Raw genomic sequence first — 19941 nt, 5'->3', positions numbered from 1 at the left:
GGGGGGTGGGGTGGGGGGGGGTGGGGGTGGGGGGGGTGAGGCTGTTGCAGATAAGACGATTGGAAAGTGTTGCGGACAGACTGAAAGCCGACGAGGAGAGGAGAGGCTGTGGGGCAGCGGGGGCGGCGCGGCGCTCACTGTGGATGCGGCGGTGGCTGAGATTATTCTCAGTCGGACGATGGGCGCGCTTGGTGCTCAAAGTGAAGCACAGCGGAAGCTGGGAGACTATCGTCTATGGGGTGATGGGAGGGCGTTTCTCATACAGGGGAGCCCTGCTTGGCTTTGAGACGCTGAGTCCGCGTTGCGGACAAAGTGAAACGTGACGGTGGCGAAAAACTACTGGTGGTGGTGGGACGGTTGGACAGCTTTGCGACAAAGTTAAACCCGACGGAGGGATGAGACTACCCGACGATGGATGCGTGTGGTCCACACAGGGGAACCTGGACGTGGCGATAATAGAATATTTTCATAATAAAATATACGTATTTTAAATGAAATGTTTTCACGTTTCCAATTTTATAGTAAATTTATAGAAGGTGTTTTAAATCTTAAGCATAGAATATTAAAATATATTTTGTATATAACAGTAGCAATTTATTAAACTTTACTTCAGCTATATTTTCTGTGTACCAAAACAAGTATTTAATATCGTTTTACTTTCTATCTTTAAGGGATGTAAACTTAATATTTTCAAGATGACTTTTCACTTATTTTTACTTGCGTGAATTAGCATCTTTGACAGTTTCTAATGACCCCCAAGACAGTCTTAAGTAATTTTTGACTCATGTTCCTGAGACCTCTTTGTGAGGACTACGTTGTTGGAAGGAAGGGTTGGAGTGTACAAGCAACTGAGGACATTTAGAAGGTCCGAATTTTTCATTTGCTTTAGTAAGAATTTTATAAGTTAAGTGGAATTTGCCCAGATTTTGTTGGCATAAAAAGAAGGCTTACTTTGTAAGACTCTCACATGTAGGGTGGTGTACATTTTCCCCGAATTGAAAAAAAGAAAAGGCAAACCCCCCCACATCATATAGAGGGGCCCTACAGCATGAGCTGTCTGGTACATTTAAAGAAGTGACCCAGAGAAGCGCAGGTAGACTGTATGGGTACATGGAGGGCATGCATAGAACTTGGACATTCCCCACGGCTTCCTTGTATTTTAAATTCCTCAAAGGCAGGGCCAGAAACTCGAGTACTCTGCAGGCTTGTTTTGCAAGGAATGTCTCCAAGGTGCTCTGCAATTTTTAATGTGTGTTGTCACCTAAATCAAGTTGAGATTGAAACTGCCACGTTGACTTTTGTTTCATAAATAATTTATTTCTCACATAAAAGTTGAAATAAATGAATAACGCATAAATCCATTTAAAAATAGCTTAGCCTTTAATGTCCATTGAAATCCAGTGCACTGCACTGTCAGTTACTTTAAGAGCCTCTGCTGGCTGAAGAGTCTCAGCTCAAAGTCACATTGTCCCTTCCCAGAGCCACAGGTGGGAGATGTTCAGTCACGGAGGTAAGCTGTTAGTCTCGTCAGGAAAGAAAAGTTCGTGAGTATTTGCACTTGCACGACTGTCCAGGCACACCTGTTGTACTCCTTGGACTCCAGGTACTGCACGAGGTTGAAGTAGTACTTCTTCAGGTGAAGAACGGTTGTGTCCCCCATGGTGAAGTTTTGCTCCTGCATTATTTCCTTCTGGATTGGCTGCAGACGATTCATCTGCCCATAGAGTTCCACAAGGAGGTCCTCAATGATGGTCTCAGACCAGCCAGTGCTGGAGAAGTCTCTGGTGAGAATATTGACGATCTGCTGGAGCATCTCATAGATGACCAATATGGCATCTTCCTTCCGGAACTGCTGTGCTTGGTTCATCTCCTCAGGGACCTGGAAGTCCATCCTGGCCTCGAGGCAATGTTGAGGCGTTGAAGGTAACTGCCCCAGGAGTTTCTGACACACCGCAGCGCTCCGCCTTTGCTGGAATCGGAGCAAGCTGTAGCTCCCGGAAAGAGCTGTGGTGGAGAAACACAGCAGGAGAACCATCGGGAGGAGGCACCGGTAGGTCATGATGAAAACAGGCACGGGGCTGCCCGTTCTGCTAGTAGATGCTGACGCTGAGTCTTCAAGGGTTTGCAGAGTGAATGGCCTTCCTCCTTGAGTGTGGGCTACTTATATAGGATGGCCCTCGGAGGGGAATTTCCCACTTTCAGTTCTCCCTTTCGGTTTTCCTTTGTCATTTAAATTATTCGTTGCCTCTATAACTTTGGCAGAAAGTGAAGAGGAACTAAAGAGCCTCTTTATGCAAGAGGAGACTGGAAAAGTTGGCTTCAAGCTCAACATTCAGAGAACAAAGGTCATGGCATCATCCCTCCATGGCAAATATATGCGGAAACAGTTGCAGCGGTGTCCGACTTTATTTTGGGGGGCTCCAAAATCACTGCAGATGGTGATTGCAGCCATAAAATTAACAGACGCTTACTCCTTGGAAGGAAAGTTATGACCAACCTATCCCGCGGTGGCTAGGAGACGGTTGCTGTGGGATGATGGGAGAGCGTTCGGCACAACGTGGAGCACAGTGGCCGCGATGAGACGACCGGCTTTACCAGGATTGGGGGGTGGAGTGGGGGCCGGGATGGACGGTGGAATCCCGCGGTGGATCCGACACTCTTCGCTGTGGGACTATGGGAGGGAGTTCGGAACAAAACGAAACACAGTGGCCGCAGTGACAGTATCGCCTACCGCGGGCGATTCCCGCGGTGTCGATGAGGCTATTTGCTGTTGAGGTCAAATATACACCTGGCGGTGGGGATGAGACCTTGGGTGATCTGAGCAGTTTGAAGAAAAGTGAACCACCGCGGTGGCGATGGGACTATTGGCGATGGGAAGGCAGGACAGCGATGTTGTGCACAAAGGGGAAACCGGCGGCGGCAGTGAGCCTCTAGGCGATGGGACCACGGGCGGACGTTGGGCATAAAGGGGAACCTGGTGGTGGCTTTGAGAAGAGTGGACGAAAGCGTTGCGGACAACGTGAAAGCCAGCATCGGCGACGAGACGCTGTCTCATCGTATAGACGTATCGGCACAGACGACGTCTACCGGGACTATGCGAGGGCGTTGCTCAGGTAGGGGAGCCTGGAGCTGGCCAGGAGACTATTCCCGATGGCACGATGGGACGGCGTTCTGCACAAAGTGAAACAGGGCGGTGGGATGAGCCCTTGGGCGATGTCCTTGGAGTTGAAGTGCAACACCGCTTTGCCGATGAGCCTGTCTATCGGCGCTGGGACCATGGGAGGTCGTTGGGCAAAAAGGGGAAGTCGGCGGCGGCTAGAAGTCTTGGTTTCCAGAGGATAGACTGCGTTGCGCACAAAACGAACGCCAGCACCCGCGTTGAGATAGACAGCTTGGAGACTACCAGCTTTGGGGCGATGCCTACTGGCGGTGAGACCTTGTCGGAACGTCGCAGACGGAAGAGAACCCGGCGGTGGCTAGCAGAGTATTGCCTATGGCACGATGGGAAGGCGTTGCGAACGGAGTGCATTTCAGCCCTGCAGTAGGGATGAGACCGGACAAACGGGGACCCTGAGATGGCGGTTGAACTACCGATGTTTGCGCTGAGAAGTCGGAGGGCTTGCGGCGAGTGTAAAACAGCGGAGGCGATGAGAATATTGGCGATAGGACGCTGGGGCAGAGTCCTGCACCACGTGAAATGCGGCGGGGGTGGCGGGGGGGTGGGGGTGGGGGTGGGAGGGTGGTTGGAGGTGGGGGGGGTGGAGGTGGGGGGTGGGGGGTGGGGGTGGGGGGGTGTGGGGGTGGGGGGGTGGGGTGGGGGGGGGTGGGGGTGGGGGGGGTGAGGCTGTTGCAGATAAGACGATTGGAAAGTGTTGCGGACAGACTGAAAGCCGACGAGGAGAGGAGAGGCTGTGGGGCAGCGGGGGCGGCGCGGCGCTCACTGTGGATGCGGCGGTGGCTGAGATTATTCTCAGTCGGACGATGGGCGCGCTTGGTGCTCAAAGTGAAGCACAGCGGAAGCTGGGAGACTATCGTCTATGGGGTGATGGGAGGGCGTTTCTCATACAGGGGAGCCCTGCTTGGCTTTGAGACGCTGAGTCCGCGTTGCGGACAAAGTGAAACGTGACGGTGGCGAAAAACTACTGGTGGTGGTGGGACGGTTGGACAGCTTTGCGACAAAGTTAAACCCGACGGAGGGATGAGACTACCCGACGATGGATGCGTGTGGTCCACACAGGGGAACCTGGACGTGGCGATAATAGAATATTTTCATAATAAAATATACGTATTTTAAATGAAATGTTTTCACGTTTCCAATTTTATAGTAAATTTATAGAAGGTGTTTTAAATCTTAAGCATAGAATATTAAAATATATTTTGTATATAACAGTAGCAATTTATTAAACTTTACTTCAGCTATATTTTCTGTGTACCAAAACAAGTATTTAATATCGTTTTACTTTCTATCTTTAAGGGATGTAAACTTAATATTTTCAAGATGACTTTTCACTTATTTTTACTTGCGTGAATTAGCATCTTTGACAGTTTCTAATGACCCCCAAGACAGTCTTAAGTAATTTTTGACTCATGTTCCTGAGACCTCTTTGTGAGGACTACGTTGTTGGAAGGAAGGGTTGGAGTGTACAAGCAACTGAGGACATTTAGAAGGTCCGAATTTTTCATTTGCTTTAGTAAGAATTTTATAAGTTAAGTGGAATTTGCCCAGATTTTGTTGGCATAAAAAGAAGGCTTACTTTGTAAGACTCTCACATGTAGGGTGGTGTACATTTTCCCCGAATTGAAAAAAAGAAAAGGCAAACCCCCCCACATCATATAGAGGGGCCCTACAGCATGAGCTGTCTGGTACATTTAAAGAAGTGACCCAGAGAAGCGCAGGTAGACTGTATGGGTACATGGAGGGCATGCATAGAACTTGGACATTCCCCACGGCTTCCTTGTATTTTAAATTCCTCAAAGGCAGGGCCAGAAACTCGAGTACTCTGCAGGCTTGTTTTGCAAGGAATGTCTCCAAGGTGCTCTGCAATTTTTAATGTGTGTTGTCACCTAAATCAAGTTGAGATTGAAACTGCCACGTTGACTTTTGTTTCATAAATAATTTATTTCTCACATAAAAGTTGAAATAAATGAATAACGCATAAATCCATTTAAAAATAGCTTAGCCTTTAATGTCCATTGAAATCCAGTGCACTGCACTGTCAGTTACTTTAAGAGCCTCTGCTGGCTGAAGAGTCTCAGCTCAAAGTCACATTGTCCCTTCCCAGAGCCACAGGTGGGAGATGTTCAGTCACGGAGGTAAGCTGTTAGTCTCGTCAGGAAAGAAAAGTTCGTGAGTATTTGCACTTGCACGACTGTCCAGGCACACCTGTTGTACTCCTTGGACTCCAGGTACTGCACGAGGTTGAAGTAGTACTTCTTCAGGTGAAGAACGGTTGTGTCCCCCATGGTGAAGTTTTGCTCCTGCATTATTTCCTTCTGGATTGGCTGCAGACGATTCATCTGCCCATAGAGTTCCACAAGGAGGTCCTCAATGATGGTCTCAGACCAGCCAGTGCTGGAGAAGTCTCTGGTGAGAATATTGACGATCTGCTGGAGCATCTCATAGATGACCAATATGGCATCTTCCTTCCGGAACTGCTGTGCTTGGTTCATCTCCTCAGGGACCTGGAAGTCCATCCTGGCCTCGAGGCAATGTTGAGGCGTTGAAGGTAACTGCCCCAGGAGTTTCTGACACACCGCAGCGCTCCGCCTTTGCTGGAATCGGAGCAAGCTGTAGCTCCCGGAAAGAGCTGTGGTGGAGAAACACAGCAGGAGAACCATCGGGAGGAGGCACCGGTAGGTCATGATGAAAACAGGCACGGGGCTGCCCGTTCTGCTAGTAGATGCTGACGCTGAGTCTTCAAGGGTTTGCAGAGTGAATGGCCTTCCTCCTTGAGTGTGGGCTACTTATATAGGATGGCCCTCGGAGGGGAATTTCCCACTTTCAGTTCTCCCTTTCGGTTTTCCTTTGTCATTTAAATTATTCGTTGCCTCTATAACTTTGGCAGAAAGTGAAGAGGAACTAAAGAGCCTCTTTATGCAAGAGGAGACTGGAAAAGTTGGCTTCAAGCTCAACATTCAGAGAACAAAGGTCATGGCATCATCCCTCCATGGCAAATATATGCGGAAACAGTTGCAGCGGTGTCCGACTTTATTTTGGGGGGCTCCAAAATCACTGCAGATGGTGATTGCAGCCATAAAATTAACAGACGCTTACTCCTTGGAAGGAAAGTTATGACCAACCTAGATAGCATATTCAAAAGAAGAGACATTCCTTTGCCAACAAAGGTCCCCCTAGTCAAGAATAGAGTTTTTCCAGTTGTTATGTATGGATGTGATTTGGATCCTAAAGAAAGCTGAGCGCCGAAGAATTGATGTCTTTGAACTGTGGTACTGAAGAAGAGCTTTGAGAGTCCCTTGGACTGCAAGAAGATCAAACCAGTCTAAAGGAGATGAACCCTGAATATGTATTGAAAGCACTGGTGCTGAAGCTGCAGCTCTAATACTTTGGCCACCTGCTGAGAAGAAACTGACCCTTTGAAAATGACCCTGATGCTGTGCACGATTGACAGCAGGAGGAGGAGGGGGCGACAGAGGATGAGATGGTTGCTTGGCATCACTAACTTAATGGACATGAGTTTGAGCAAACTTGTTAGATAGTGAAGGACAGGGAAGCCTGGCATGTTACAGTTCATGGGGTCATACACAGTCAGATATAACTAAGCACCTGAACAAAAATATATACACATATATAAATAACCACACCCTTGTACAATATATATTAAATAAGTACACACATTTGTTGCTACTTTAACATAAAAGGGTAAACAGGAAATGTTTACTTGAATTGCTATCTTATCCTGTATTATTTATTTTCCTGCTCCATAAATGTTACGTCATCAGCAGGATAGCTGGAAGACTAATTAAGTGACTGGTAGTGTTATTAATAGACTAAGCATAGTAATGTGTCAAACATTTTATATAGTGTTTCATCAATTGCAATTAATTTTATTTCTTAACTCTTTGTGGATACAACAATTTGGTTTTGTTTTTGTTTTTTTTTGTCCTCCCACACAGCATGTGTGAGATAGTTTTTGAAGATCATTTTTAGGAAGACTGTCTTCAACTTTCCATTTCCAATATTTAGAAGATCAGGATGAGGCTCTTGGGCCTGGACCCAAATGGAAGACTCACTCATCACGTTTTCTTCAGTCATCCTCAAGTAGTTGCAAGGAATTGCCTGATTCTTCTTTTCTTGTCTCCCTCAGGTAGTAAGGAAACAGCCTGTAATGTGTCTACCCTGTGGATATTTTCCTGTAGGCAATGCCTTTGGGGATCAGCCTGAATATTTCTTTCAAACAGTCGATGATACTGTGAAATATGACTGGCATTCTTATCATTCTCCCCAAAACTGAAATTGGAGAAAAAGCATTTGAGTCAGATTGTATTTTAACGAAGTGTCTGCAAGCAAGAACAATACTTGTTCCCCTTGACTCCTACCAGAACTTCATTTGAACAAATAGTGAAAATGTGAAACGTGGTCTCATGCCATGTCAAGTACAAACTATCAGGTGCCATTGGCACTTGCCATCTACCTGCAAGGATTCAGTCACGTGTTCTTGCAGCTGCTGATTTTTAACACCCCTGGAAAGGAATCTAAGGTGGAAAGCAGAAGTGAGGCATGCTGTGTGCAGCGAGAACTGGCAGAACAAGTCTTCAGAAGGTTAGCTATCTTCAGGAGCCCATTTTAAGAACTCAGTTGTTCTATCTCCTCATTATCTAGAAAGCAGGAACATCCTTCATGGTGATGACTGCTTCTTGTGACTCCAAGAAGCCTCCACGACACTGGCAGAAAACTTCCACAAAAAACAGGCACATGAGTACATGTATTGCCCCTTCACCAAAATCACATATATCCCTCTGTGTGTCTTTGGAACAGCTTCTCAGAGCTATCTGATGCGCTGTCTCCTGGGCTGCAGTCCTCATTTTGCCCCCGAGACACTTAACTTTCAACTATCATGTTGTGCATTTTTGAAAGTCAGCACCCTGAACTTATCTCTTCATCCATTCATCACCCAGTTGTTTCCCAACTTGCTTGCAATGAGATTCCCATGAGGACAAATCCAGGCCATGGAACGTGAGAGGAAGTGCTCTCACCCTGTATAGTCCTGGCGCTTGGAAACATCCCCTGTGAGCCACCAGACTTCATCCCTTTACTGCCGAGTGTACTAGATCCAAGTACCACAGACAACCTTGGAGTCACATATTGATGATGGAAAAAGCCACAAAACAGAAGGGTACTCATGTCCCTGAATCACCCTTTGAATGCGAGCAACCGAGATGATTCACCTGATCTGGAAGGCCTGTATTGTGCTCTTCAGAGAAGGAAAGATAAGTTTCTATTATGATGAAAATCCGCACAATTTATTCTTTATCTCTATAGCACCTAGACTTAACTGAAAAAGATCTCTAAGAACAGAGGATCCTGGAAACCTGTCCATGAGAAAGTAACACTGACCTCTGAGTATAGAAAATACCAGCCCCTCAGACATCAAGAGACCTTTTAAACGATGATCAAAAGATCTTTATACAAGAAAAGACATTCTGTTCTGCTGTCCACACCTGTTCCTGAAAAGTCACGATTTTCATTTCAGTTTTCAGTGCCTGAGGAAGTATGAGTTGCAATTGCTTTGGAACAGGAAGCAAACAATAATGGAATTCATTAGCGAGTGTTACAAATATAGACATCTTTATTGTTGCCATTTCTTTGAGGATTCTTACATGAGGGAAAGGCACTTTTAATTTCCACTCTGACAGCCCCTCGGACAAAGTGGCTGTATTCCAGCTCCCTGAGGTAGAAATGGATGCCATGAAAATACTCTCGGGCAGGAAGTCCCAATGAGAACAGCAGATTGTCTCCTTCCATCTGCTCCAGTTGTTTCAGGCTCTGATCCTGGCTACAGAGTAGCACGGCTGTCCTCCGTGGTGAAGAGTTGGAAGCTCTGCTGGAGCCTCAGATAGTGGTTGCAGGGGCCCCGAGTCATCTGCACTGGAGTGATCATCTTTCTTTTCCAAGGAAATCTGAAGTCGGCTTTGTCCTTTATGCGCGACTGAGAGCGGATCCTTTGCAACTATTTCAAGTGTTTGAAGATTTTCTTGTTTTTTTTTTTTTTTTTTTTTTTTTTTTCTGGCAGGGGCTACCAGGCAGGTTCCAAGGAAGAGAGCAGGCAGGGATGTAGCAGAGCATCACACCTTCCACCAGTAAGTGGATGTGGGCCATAGAGAATGTCAGTGATTTGCAGACTGCCGGGTGGTGGCGCGCGAGCACCGCGAAACCATGAACAAAGAGCGCTGAGATGGAATCGCAGACCGCGTGCTTCTCCAGGCGACCGCGGAGCGCGAACGCTGTGGTTCGATTGTTTTTGCTTTCGAATCGCAGTCTTGGGAGAGTTTGCAGTTTACTCTCGTGGGGCTGCTGGAGAGACAGAGCGCAAAGTTTCCACAGAGCTTTTTATAGGAGCACTGATTCAAGGGTGAGCATACCATTTAGCCCTCTGACGGAAAAGGGCTGGTTTCCTCTGTCCTGAGTAGGCAGCCAGAATTTTGCATATTCGGAAAGATCGCCTGAGTAGTGGGCTTTCTTTCCACACGTCAACCCGAACTGGTCATGTTTGAGGAAAAGAACCCCCAAGGCGGGGGTTCTGAGCGAGATGAGGCTGATTTTACAGATAGGGGCTCACTTCCGTCGCGATGCAGCCAAAGCTCAGAGAAATGCACCGGGCAGCGGTGATGTGATTATTGGCGATGCGAAGATGGACAGCGTTGTGCCCGAAGTGAAACTAGAGGGTGAGCAAGAGACTACTGGTTGCCGGCTCATATGGGCCGTTGCTGACAAAGTGAAAAACGGTTCCGGGATGAGACAATTACCCGTGCAGCGTTGATGGGGGTTGGAGGGTGGGGGAGCGTGGCGAACACGCTGGAATCCCGCGGTGGCTAGGAGACGGTTGCTGTGGGATGATGGGAGAGCGTTCGGCATAAAGTGGAACACAGTAGCCGCGATATGACTATTGGCTTTACCACTATTGGGGGTCGTAGTAGGGGCTGGGATGGATGGTCTAATCCCGGGGTGGATCCGAGACTATTCGCTGTGGGACTATGGGAGGGGGAGTTCGGAACAAAATGAAACAGTGGCCGCAATGACAGTATCGCCTATGGGGCGATTCCCCGCGGTGGCGATGAGACTATTTGCTATGGAACAATGGCAAGAGTTGAGGTCAATTTAAACCCGGCGGTGGGGATGAGATCTTGGGTGATCTGAGTATAGGGCAACTTTGAAGAAAAGTGAAGCACCATGGTGGAGATGGATTTTGGGCAATGGGAAGGCAGGACAGCATTGTTGTGCACAAAGGGGAAACTGGCGGGGCCTGTGAGCCTCTAGGCGATGGGACCACGGGCGGACGTTGGGCATAAAGGGGAAACTGGTGGTGGCTTTGAGAAGAGTGGACGAAAGCGTTGCGGACAAAGTGAAAGCCAGCATCGGCGATGAGACATTTGTCTACGGAGACTATGCGAGAGCGTTGCTCAGGTTGGGTAGCCTAGAGCTGGCCAGGAGACTATTCCCAATGGCACGATGGGAAGGCTTTCTGCACAAAGTGAAACAGGGCGGTGGGATGAGCCCTTGGGCGATGTCCTTGGAGTTGAAGTGCAACACCGCTTTGCCGATGAGCCTGTCTATCGGCGCTGGGACCATGGGAGGTCGTTGGGCAAAAAGGGGAAGTCGGCGGTGGCAAGGAGTCTTGGTTTTCAGAGGATAGATAGCGTTGCGGACAAAACGAAAGCCAGCATCGGCGTTGAGATAGACAGGTTGGAGACAATTGGCTTTGGGACGATGGCTACAGGCGATGAGACCTTGTCAGAACATTGCAGACAGAAGAGAACTCGGCGGTGGCTAGCAGAGTATTGCCTATAGCACGATGGGAAGGCGTTGCGAACAGAGTGCATTTCAGCCCTGCAGTGGGGATGAGATTGGACAAAGGAGGACCCTGAGATGGCGATGAAACTATCGTTGTTTGCGCTGAGAGGTCGGAGGGCTTGCGGCAAGTGTAAAACAGCGGAGGCGATGAGAATATTGGCGAGAGGACGCTGGGACAGAGTCCTGCACCACGTGAAATCCGGCGGGGGTGGGGTTGGGTGAGGCTGTTGCAGATAAGACAGTTGGAATGTGTTACCGACAGAGTGAAAGCCGTCGTCGCGATGAGACAAGAGGCTGTCGGGCACTGGGGGCGCCGTTGCGCTCACTTTAGATGCTGCGGTGGCTAAGATTATTCGCTGTCGTAAAATGGGCGGGCTTGGTGCTCAACGTAAAGCACAGCGGAAGCGATGAGACTATTGGCTAGGGGGTGTGATAGGAGGGCGTTTCTCATACAGGGGAACCCAGCTTGGCTTTGGGATGATGAGTCCGCGTTTCGGACAAAGTGAAAAGTGACGGTGGCGAAAAACTACTGGTGGTGGGACGATTGGACAGCTTTGCGACAAAGTTAAACCCGGCGGAGAGATGAGACTACCGGACGACGGATGCGTGTGGTCCACACAGCGGAACCTGGAAGTGGCGACGAGACTATTCGCTGTGGCAAGACGGAAAGGCGTTGGGCACAAAATGAAACACGGTGGCAGCGCTGAGGTTTTTGGCTTTGAGTTGATGGGACGGCTTTGCGGACAAAGTGAAAGCGGGCGTAGGTGATGAGACAATGGGCTTGGGGCGGTGGCACCGCGGTGTGGACCAAGTTAAACCCGTCGGTGGAGGTGAGACTGTGAGAGACTGGACGATGGGAGGACCTTGAGCACAAAGCGGAGCCAGGTGGAGTCAGTGAGACGATAGGCTTGGAGCCATTTTGGACAACGTGAGAAACAGCCAAGGCGATGAGACTGGCTATGGGACCCTGGGAGTGCGTTGCAGACAGAGAACTCAGCGGTGGCCAGGGGACAAATAACCATGGGACGGTTTGGGGGACTTTCTGGGGGTGAGACAGAACGCGGCCACCACCTGGGTCGGGGAGCAAAGAACTGTGCGCCCCTGGAATGCTCTGGAATTTTCAGGGTCTTTCAAGGATTCGGCCTTGAAGTGGGGGGAGTAAGTGTTGAATAGCTGAAAACTAGGAATATTTTAAAAAGCACAGCACTTGATTTTTTTGAATTAATTTTATATTGAATTATATACTTATTTTAAATGAAATATCTCACGTTTCCAATTTTATAATAAATTTATAGAAAATTTTAAATATTAAGCATAGAATATTAAAATATATTTTGTATATAACAGTAGCATTTTATTAAACTTTACTTCAGCTATATTTTCTGTGTACCAAAACAAGTATTTAATATCGTTTTACTTTCTATCTTTAATGGATGTAAACTTAATATTTTCAAGATGACTTTTCACTTATTTTTAATTGCGTGAATTAGCATGTTTGACAGTTTCTAATGACCCCCAAGACAGTCTTAAGTAATTTTTGACTCATGTTCCTGAGACCTCTTTGTGAGGACTGCGTTGTTGGAAAGAAGGGTTGGAGTGTACAAGCAACTGAGGACATTTAGAAGGTCCGAATTTTTCATTTACTTTAGTAAGAATTTTATAAGTTAAGTGGAATTTGCCCAAATTTTGTTGGCATAAAGAAGGCTTACTTTGTAAGACTCTCAAATATATGGTGGTGTACATTGTCCGTTAATTGAAAAGAAAAAAGAAAAAAACACCACATCATATAGAGGGGCCCTCCGGCATGAGCTATCTGGTACATTTAAAGAAGTGAACAAGACAAGCGCAGGTAGACTATATGGATACATGGAGAGCAGGCATATAACTTGGACATTCCACACGGCTTCCTTGTATTTTAAATTCCTCAAAGGCAGGGCCAGAAACTCGACTACTCTGCAGGCTTGTTTTGCAATGAATGTCTCCAAGGTGCTCTGCAATTTTTAATGTGTGTTGTCACCTAAATCAAGTTGAGATTGAAACTGCCATGTTGACTTTTGTTTAATAAATAATTTATTTCCCATATAAAAGTTTTAAGAAATAGATAATGCATAAATCAATTTAAAAATAGCTTAGTCTTTAACTGTCCATTGAAATCCAGTGCATTGCACTGTCAGTTACTTCAAGAGCCTCTGCTGGCTGAAGAGTCTCAGCTCAAAGTCACGTTGTCCCTTCCCAGAGCCACAGGTGGAAGATGTTCAGTCACGGAGGTAAGTTGTTAGGCTCTTCAGGAAAGAAAAGTTCCTGAGCAATTGCATTTGCACGACTGTCCAGGCACACCTGTTGTACTCCTTGGACTTCAGGTAGTACATGAGGTTGAGGTAGTATTTCTTCAGGCGAAGAACAGTTGTGTCTCCCATAGTGAAGTTTTTCTTCTGCATTATTTCCTTCTGGATTGGCTGCAGACGATTCATCTGCCCATAGAGTTCCACAAGGAGGTCCTCAATGATGGTCTCAGACCAGCCAGTGCTGGAGAAGTCTCTGATGAGAATATTGAAGATCTGCTGGAGCATCTCATAGATGACCAATATGGCATCTTCCTTCCGGAACTGCTGTGCTTGGTTCATCTCCTCAGGGACCTGGAAGTCCATCCTGGCCTCGAGGCAATGTTGAGGCGTTGCAGGTAACTGCCCCAGGAGTTTCTGAGACACCACAGTGCTCCACCTTTGCTGGAATCGGAGCAAGCTGTAGCTCCCGGAAAGAGCTGTGGTGGAGAAACACAGCAGGAGAACCATCGGGAGGAGGCACCGGTAGGTCATGATGAAAACAGGCACGGGGCTGCCCGTTCTGCTAGTAGATGCTGACGCTGAGTCTTCAAGGGTTTGCAGAGTGAATGGCCTTCCTCCTTGAGTGTGGGCTACTTATACAGGATGGCTCTCCTTCTTGAGAGGAATTTCCCACTTTAAGTTCTCCTTTTTAGTTTTCCCGTGTCATTTAAAGGATTAGTTACCTCTAAAACTCTTTTTCTTTTAAGCTCCTTACTTTTCATACATTCTGAAAGAATTTCTAATGTTTCTGTAGATTTTCAGTGAATTGCTAAATGCTAAAAAAAATAGCCTAATCAATTTGAATTATAGCAGAGTTCTTTCATTGGGAAAAGATCTTTGTCTTTGTTTTTTCATATTATTAGGTTCTGTGAAAGGATCTTTATTTCTAAGAGTTTATGATTTTAGAAAAAAATTTATTTTTTTGTATTTAAAATAGAATGGTATAAGCTAAGTTGATCTGAAATATTTTGTAGGCCTCAACGATAAGCAGCAAGATATTGCATAACTTTATCAACCAAAATTTATTGCTTTATTTGACAATCTCAAACTATTCCAAATATAACTAAAAAGTAAAGATGAAGGAATATCTCTATGCAGGCAAATGAATGTTACGCAGACCGTGCATAAAAGTCCATGATTTCTCTTATAGGGATCCTTTGTGACAATTGCTGAGGCCCAATGCATATTTATTTTGTACATACTTCAAATAATCTAAATATCTGATTTTGCACACTAGGGTAAGGATGCAGCAAGCAGGAAAATTCTTTGCTCCTCACTTTGTACCTTTAGAACTGCTTGTACATAAACTTTTCCTCATAATGAAAGAATATTCTGAGATAGGATTCTTAGGTATTTTCACAATTTAGTTTGAAAGAACTGAATAAATGTTACTGTAATTTTTACCCTTTCTTTTATCACATTTAAATTTTTTCTATAAGGAATTTATTTTTTGGTATTATAAGAAAATAAAAAGCACCTAGTTATATTCAAAAGCAGGGCATAAAATTGTAGATACAATGCAACTATGTAAGAGTATATAGGAAAAAAATAAACTAAAGGAAATATACTAACATTTTAATAGTAATTATGTTTGACTTGTGAAGCTAAATGGTGATTTTTATCCTTTATGTGATTTTCCAATATGCTACCAGAGAATGTATTCAGCACTGCTCAGAAGAAATATAATTTCTTAAAAATTTTAAGAAATTTTAAATTTCTTAATTTAAAATTTTCTAGTAGCCACATCAAAAGACGAAAAAGAAACAAGCGAGGTTAATTTTTTTTTTTAATTTTATTTTATTTTTAAACTTTACATAACTGTATTAGTTTTGCCAAATATCAAAATGAATCCGCCACAGGTATACATGTGTTCCCCATCCTGAACCCTCCTCCCTCCTCCCTCCCCATTCCATCCCTCTGGGTCATCCCAGTGCACCAGCCCCAAGCATCCAGTATCGTGCATCGAACCTGGACTGGCAACTCGTTTCATACGTGATATTTTACATGTTTCAATGCCATTCTCCCAAATCTTCCCACCCTCTCCCTCTCTCACAGAGTCCATAAGACTGTTCTATACATCAGTGTCTCTTTTGCTGTCTCGTACACAGGGTTATTGTTACCATCTTTCTAAATTCCATATATATGCGTTAGTATACTGTATTGGTGTTTTTCTTTCTGGCTTACTTCACTCTGTATAATAGGCTCCAGTTTCATCCACCTCATTAGAACTGATTCAAATGTATTCTTTTTAATGGCTGAATAATACTCCATTGTGTATATGTACCACAGCTTTCTTATCCATTCGTCTGCTGATGGACATCTAGGTTGCTTCCATGTCCTGGCTATTATAAACAGTGCTGCGATGAACATTGGGGTACACGTGTCTCTTTCCCTTCTGGTTTCCTCAGTGTGTATGCCCAGCAGTGGGATTGCTGGATCATAAGGCGGTTCTATTTCCAGTTTTTTAAGGACTCTCCACACTGTTCTCCATAGTGGCTGTACTAGTTTGCATTCCCACCAACAGTGTAAGAGGGTTCCCTTTTCTCCACACCCTCTCCAGCATTTATTACTTGTAGACTTTTGGATCGCAGCCATTCTGACTGGTGTGAAATGGTACCTCATAGTGATTTTGATTTGCATTTCTCTGATAATGAGTGATGTTGAGCATCTTTTCATGTGTTTGTTAGCCATCTGTATGTCTTCTTTGGAGAAATGTCTATTTAGTTCTTTGGCCCATTTTTTGATTGGGTCATTTATTTTTCTGGAGTTGAGCTGTAGGAGTTGCTTGTATATTCTCGAGATTAGTTGTTTGTCAGTTGCTTCATTTGCTATTATCTTCTCCCATTCTGAAGGCTGTCTTTTCAGCTTGCTAATAGTTTCCTTTGATGTGCAGAAGCTTTTAAGGTTAACTAGGTCCCATTTGTTTATTTTTGCTTTTATTTCCAATATTCTGGGAGGTGGGTCATAGAGGATCCTGCTGTGATGTATGTCAGAGAGTGTTTTGCCTATGTTCTCCTCTAGGAGTTTTATAGTTTCTGGTCTTACGTTGAGGTTAATTTTAACAGTGTATTTTATTGAGCATGAAATATCCAAATGTTATCATTTCAACACATACCAATATAAAATTAATAATGAGATAGCTACATTCATCTTTTTCATAGTTCCTTCAAAATACAGTACATACTTTTACAGTCATAGTACAGCTGAGATTGGACTAGTCAAGTGGTCAGTTGGCTTCTTATGGTTGATGTCATGGTGGCCAGCACAGCTCAAGATGGAGGGAGCAGCTTGATCAGAGAGCCAGGAGAATTCCTGAGTTTGCAGGGACCACACAGAAGGAGCTTCAAGTTGTTGACGAGTTATGTGCTAAGAATCAAGGGGATCAATGGTGGAAAATCAGCTCAGGATGTATTCGGGACAGTCTTGAATGCAAGAGTGTGGCTTTGTACTTAATTCGAAAAGTCTTCAGGCAGAGAGGGTGCTAGGTTGTGCCCTGAACAGAAGAATGGGCACAGATGTTGTTGGGAACTGAAGCCGGGAGAAATCCTGCCCAGGTGTTCTCATGGCTGTAGAGACTGGAAATAAAGACCAGAGTGAGGAACTGGAAGAAGGGGATGGGTACAGAATTGTAAACAAGAATACTTTTTTCTTCTTTCTTCCCTTTGTCCTCCTCCCATGTCCTGCTATTGTGTTTATGAACTGCTTCCTAATCAGGCTCTTTCAATTGCCTTTATGGAGGTTATACCACCTTTCAACTGCCTTCATGGAGTTTATATTGATTTTTGTCAGGATAATTAATTTTGCTATGAAAATCCTTGTTTGTGTCCTTTGGTGCACATTTTTATAGCCTTCTGTTGGGTATATGGCCTAGGATGAAGTAACTGGGTAATAGAATGTGCATATGTTCAGATTTAGTAGATAATAACAAACATATTTTCCAAATGTTTGCACCAATTTATAGTCTCACTGGAGAAGGCAATGGCACCCCACTCCAGTACTCTTGCCTGGAAACTCCCATGGACGGAGGAGCCTGGTAGGCTGCAGTCCGTGGGGTCGAGAAGAGTCGGACACAACCGAAGCAACTCAGCAGCAGCAGCAGCAGCAGCATAGTCTCACTATCAGAGAATGGGATGTTAGTTGCATTACTTTCTTTTCAACACTTGATGTTGCCTGTCTTCTTAATTTTAGCCATTCTAGTGAAGCATAGTGATATCTTATTACAGTTTTAACTCATATTGCCTAATTGTTTCTAAGGTTCAACACAATTTTCATATGCTTATTGACCATTTTGGATATTTTCTTTGTGAGAGGCCTGTTCAAATACCTTGCTGACTGTCTCAGGTAATTTTTTTCTATCTAAAGATATAATTGTGTACATACAAAATACAAAACAATATATAAACTATTAGAATTTTAAAATAAATTTAGTGAAAGTGAAGTCACTCAGTCGTGCCCAACTCATTGTGACCCCTTGGATAGTAGCCTGCACCAAGCTCCTCTGCCCATGGGATTTTCAAGGCAAGAGTACTGGAGTGGGTTGCCATTTCCTTCTCCAGGAAATAAATTTCACAAGTCACCAAAAAGAAGTTCAATTTTAAAATCAATCACCTCTTTTTACCTAGCAATAAAAAATTGGAAATTGACATTTTGAAATGATACCAACTGATAAGAACATAAAAAGCCTATTACTGAGAAATTGTCACAGCCTGGAGGTGCCTAAGGAAACATGGAAATTAATAAAATCTGCCATTCTAAATACATCCCAGAACAGAAAAACAATATTGGGTAGAAACTAAGGCGATTTGGGAATTCCCTTGAGTTTCGGTGGCTGGAACTCCATGCTTTCACTGCAGGGCACCCAGGTTGGATCTCTGGTTGGAATCTATTTAATAAGATCCCACAGTCCTCATAGCCTTAAAATAAATAAATAAATAAAAATGAAGTTACTCCAACCAGCGGGGATGAATGGGTAGGTGGTGGAAAAAGGAAGTCTGAATAAAGTATAGATTTCAGGTTTTTTTTAAAGTAGCTTTGACAGGTCACTTTATCTTCACCTTTAACCTCAGCTGAAATTCCAATACTTTGGCCACTTGATGCAAAGAGCTGACTCATTGGAAAAACCCTGATGCTGGGAAAGATTGAAGGCAGGAGGAGAAGGGGACAACAGAGGATGAGATGGTTGGATGGCATCACGGACTCGATGGACATGAGTTTGAGCAAGCTCCAGGAGTTGGTGATGGACAGGGAAGCCTGTGTGCTGCAGTCCATGGGATCACAAAGAATAGGACATGAGTGAGCAACTGAACTGACAAGTCTATCATTTCATTTTTGTTTCATATTAGATGGCCAGAAGCCAGTGAAAAATATAACAGTTTTTCCTCTTACATTGAGACAGTATGCTTTAAATCTTGATCATTAATGAGGATTAAGCAACTTCTCTTTTTGTAAGGGAGCAAGGGGCATGTAAGCATGTGATGAGGTGGAAGGGAGATATTTATTCATATCTTCCCTCAGTGAGGAGGGAAATCAGAACGTGCAATAGGAGACTGCCAAGGCCACCTTCTCCTGAGAAACACACAGTTATTTAGTGAACAAATTTTACTTAGCAAACATTTCTTAACCATGTCAAAGAAAAACAAATATTTCCATTTTCTTGAACTATTTTTAAACTGTCAATAAATTTTTGCTGCTAGTTTGATTATGTGTCTTGCACATTCTTTCTGAGGTTTATTCCAATATATTTATGCTTTATTATTGTTGCAAGTATTAATGAAAATTTTTCATGACATTTGCTACTTTTTAAATAGCAACTTTAAATAGAAAGTAGAGATAGTAAACTTTGCTATTAAGTTTTCCTTGCATTTTCATACACACACACATATGAAAATAACTAATTTTGTTTTTTTCTCTGGCCAGTTTTACAAACACTAAACATTTTGGATTGATTTTTCAAATTTTTAGATAAACAAATACATTAACTGTAAATAAAAAAGTTAAAGGACCTAAAATATCAACTGTAATGACTATATGGAGCAACTGCTGTTTGGTGTGTTAATTTGTACAACTACTTTCAAAAACATTATCTAGGAAAGCTGAAAATATGCATGGCCTGTGACCCAGTAAATCCACTCTTAATTAACCTAAAAAGAATCATGTAAATCTGCATCAGGATATAAGTAAAGAATATTCAGACCAACAATATTCATAATAGTTGCAAACTAGAAACAACCCAAATATTCCTTAAAATTGCATGAATAAATATGTTACCTATGCTTACACTATGGTTGTTAATAAAATGTAAGAAACACAACTAAATGCACAAACATAGTAGTGAGTAAAAGAACCTCAACTCAAAAAAAACCCACATACCATTTATACAAATTTAAAAATAGGCCAAACTAGACTGGAGACATTTTGCTCAGCAACCTAGAGAGCTCCTGTGAAGCTTCAGGACCACAATGGAGAGTCTGTCTCCAGCTTGAGGGAAGAGCGTGTCTTCCCACCTTGCAGCTGTGGCCTCGCCCTCGCCCTCTCTCAGCACCTGAGGCTGAAGCTGCCCAGGCTGGGGTTGCCCTGTGCTCACAGCCA

At 44.3% G+C, this 19941-nt stretch overlaps 3 protein-coding genes across 3 annotated transcripts; all 3 read right to left on the bottom strand.

Moving 5' to 3' along the window:
- Nucleotides 1-1318: 1318 nt before the first annotated feature.
- LOC129651528 (interferon beta-3) lies at nt 1319-3185 on the bottom strand. The gene has a single exon (XM_055580219.1). It carries the CDS (start codon nt 2057-2059, stop codon nt 1499-1501), a length of 561 nt encoding a protein of 186 aa, XP_055436194.1. The 5' UTR covers nt 2060-3185; the 3' UTR covers nt 1319-1498.
- A 1936-nt stretch (nt 3186-5121) lies between these two features.
- LOC129651527 (interferon beta-3) lies at nt 5122-6228 on the bottom strand. The gene has a single exon (XM_055580218.1). The coding sequence runs from the start codon at nt 5860-5862 to the stop codon at nt 5302-5304; it is 561 nt and encodes a 186-aa protein (XP_055436193.1). The 5' UTR covers nt 5863-6228; the 3' UTR covers nt 5122-5301.
- Nucleotides 6229-12048: 5820 nt separating this feature from the next.
- On the bottom strand, nt 12049-13845 carry LOC129651526 (interferon beta-3-like). The gene has a single exon (XM_055580217.1). The coding sequence runs from the start codon at nt 13843-13845 to the stop codon at nt 13285-13287; it is 561 nt and encodes a 186-aa protein (XP_055436192.1). The 3' UTR covers nt 12049-13284.
- Between the last annotated feature and the right edge of the window lie 6096 nt (nt 13846-19941).

Source organism: Bubalus kerabau, chromosome 4 (genome assembly GCF_029407905.1).
Source record: "Bubalus kerabau isolate K-KA32 ecotype Philippines breed swamp buffalo chromosome 4, PCC_UOA_SB_1v2, whole genome shotgun sequence".
Lineage (NCBI taxonomy): Eukaryota > Metazoa > Chordata > Mammalia > Artiodactyla > Bovidae > Bubalus > Bubalus kerabau.
Note: the sequence above shows the minus strand (reverse complement) of the source record. Positions and strands in the feature narration are given on the sequence as shown.

Coding starts and splice junctions, on each gene's coding strand:
- LOC129651527 (XM_055580218.1), bottom strand. CDS start 5,862: ATGACCTACCGGTGCCTCCTCCCGATGGTTCTCCTGCTGTGTTTCTCC.
- LOC129651528 (XM_055580219.1), bottom strand. CDS start 2,059: ATGACCTACCGGTGCCTCCTCCCGATGGTTCTCCTGCTGTGTTTCTCC.
- LOC129651526 (XM_055580217.1), bottom strand. CDS start 13,845: ATGACCTACCGGTGCCTCCTCCCGATGGTTCTCCTGCTGTGTTTCTCC.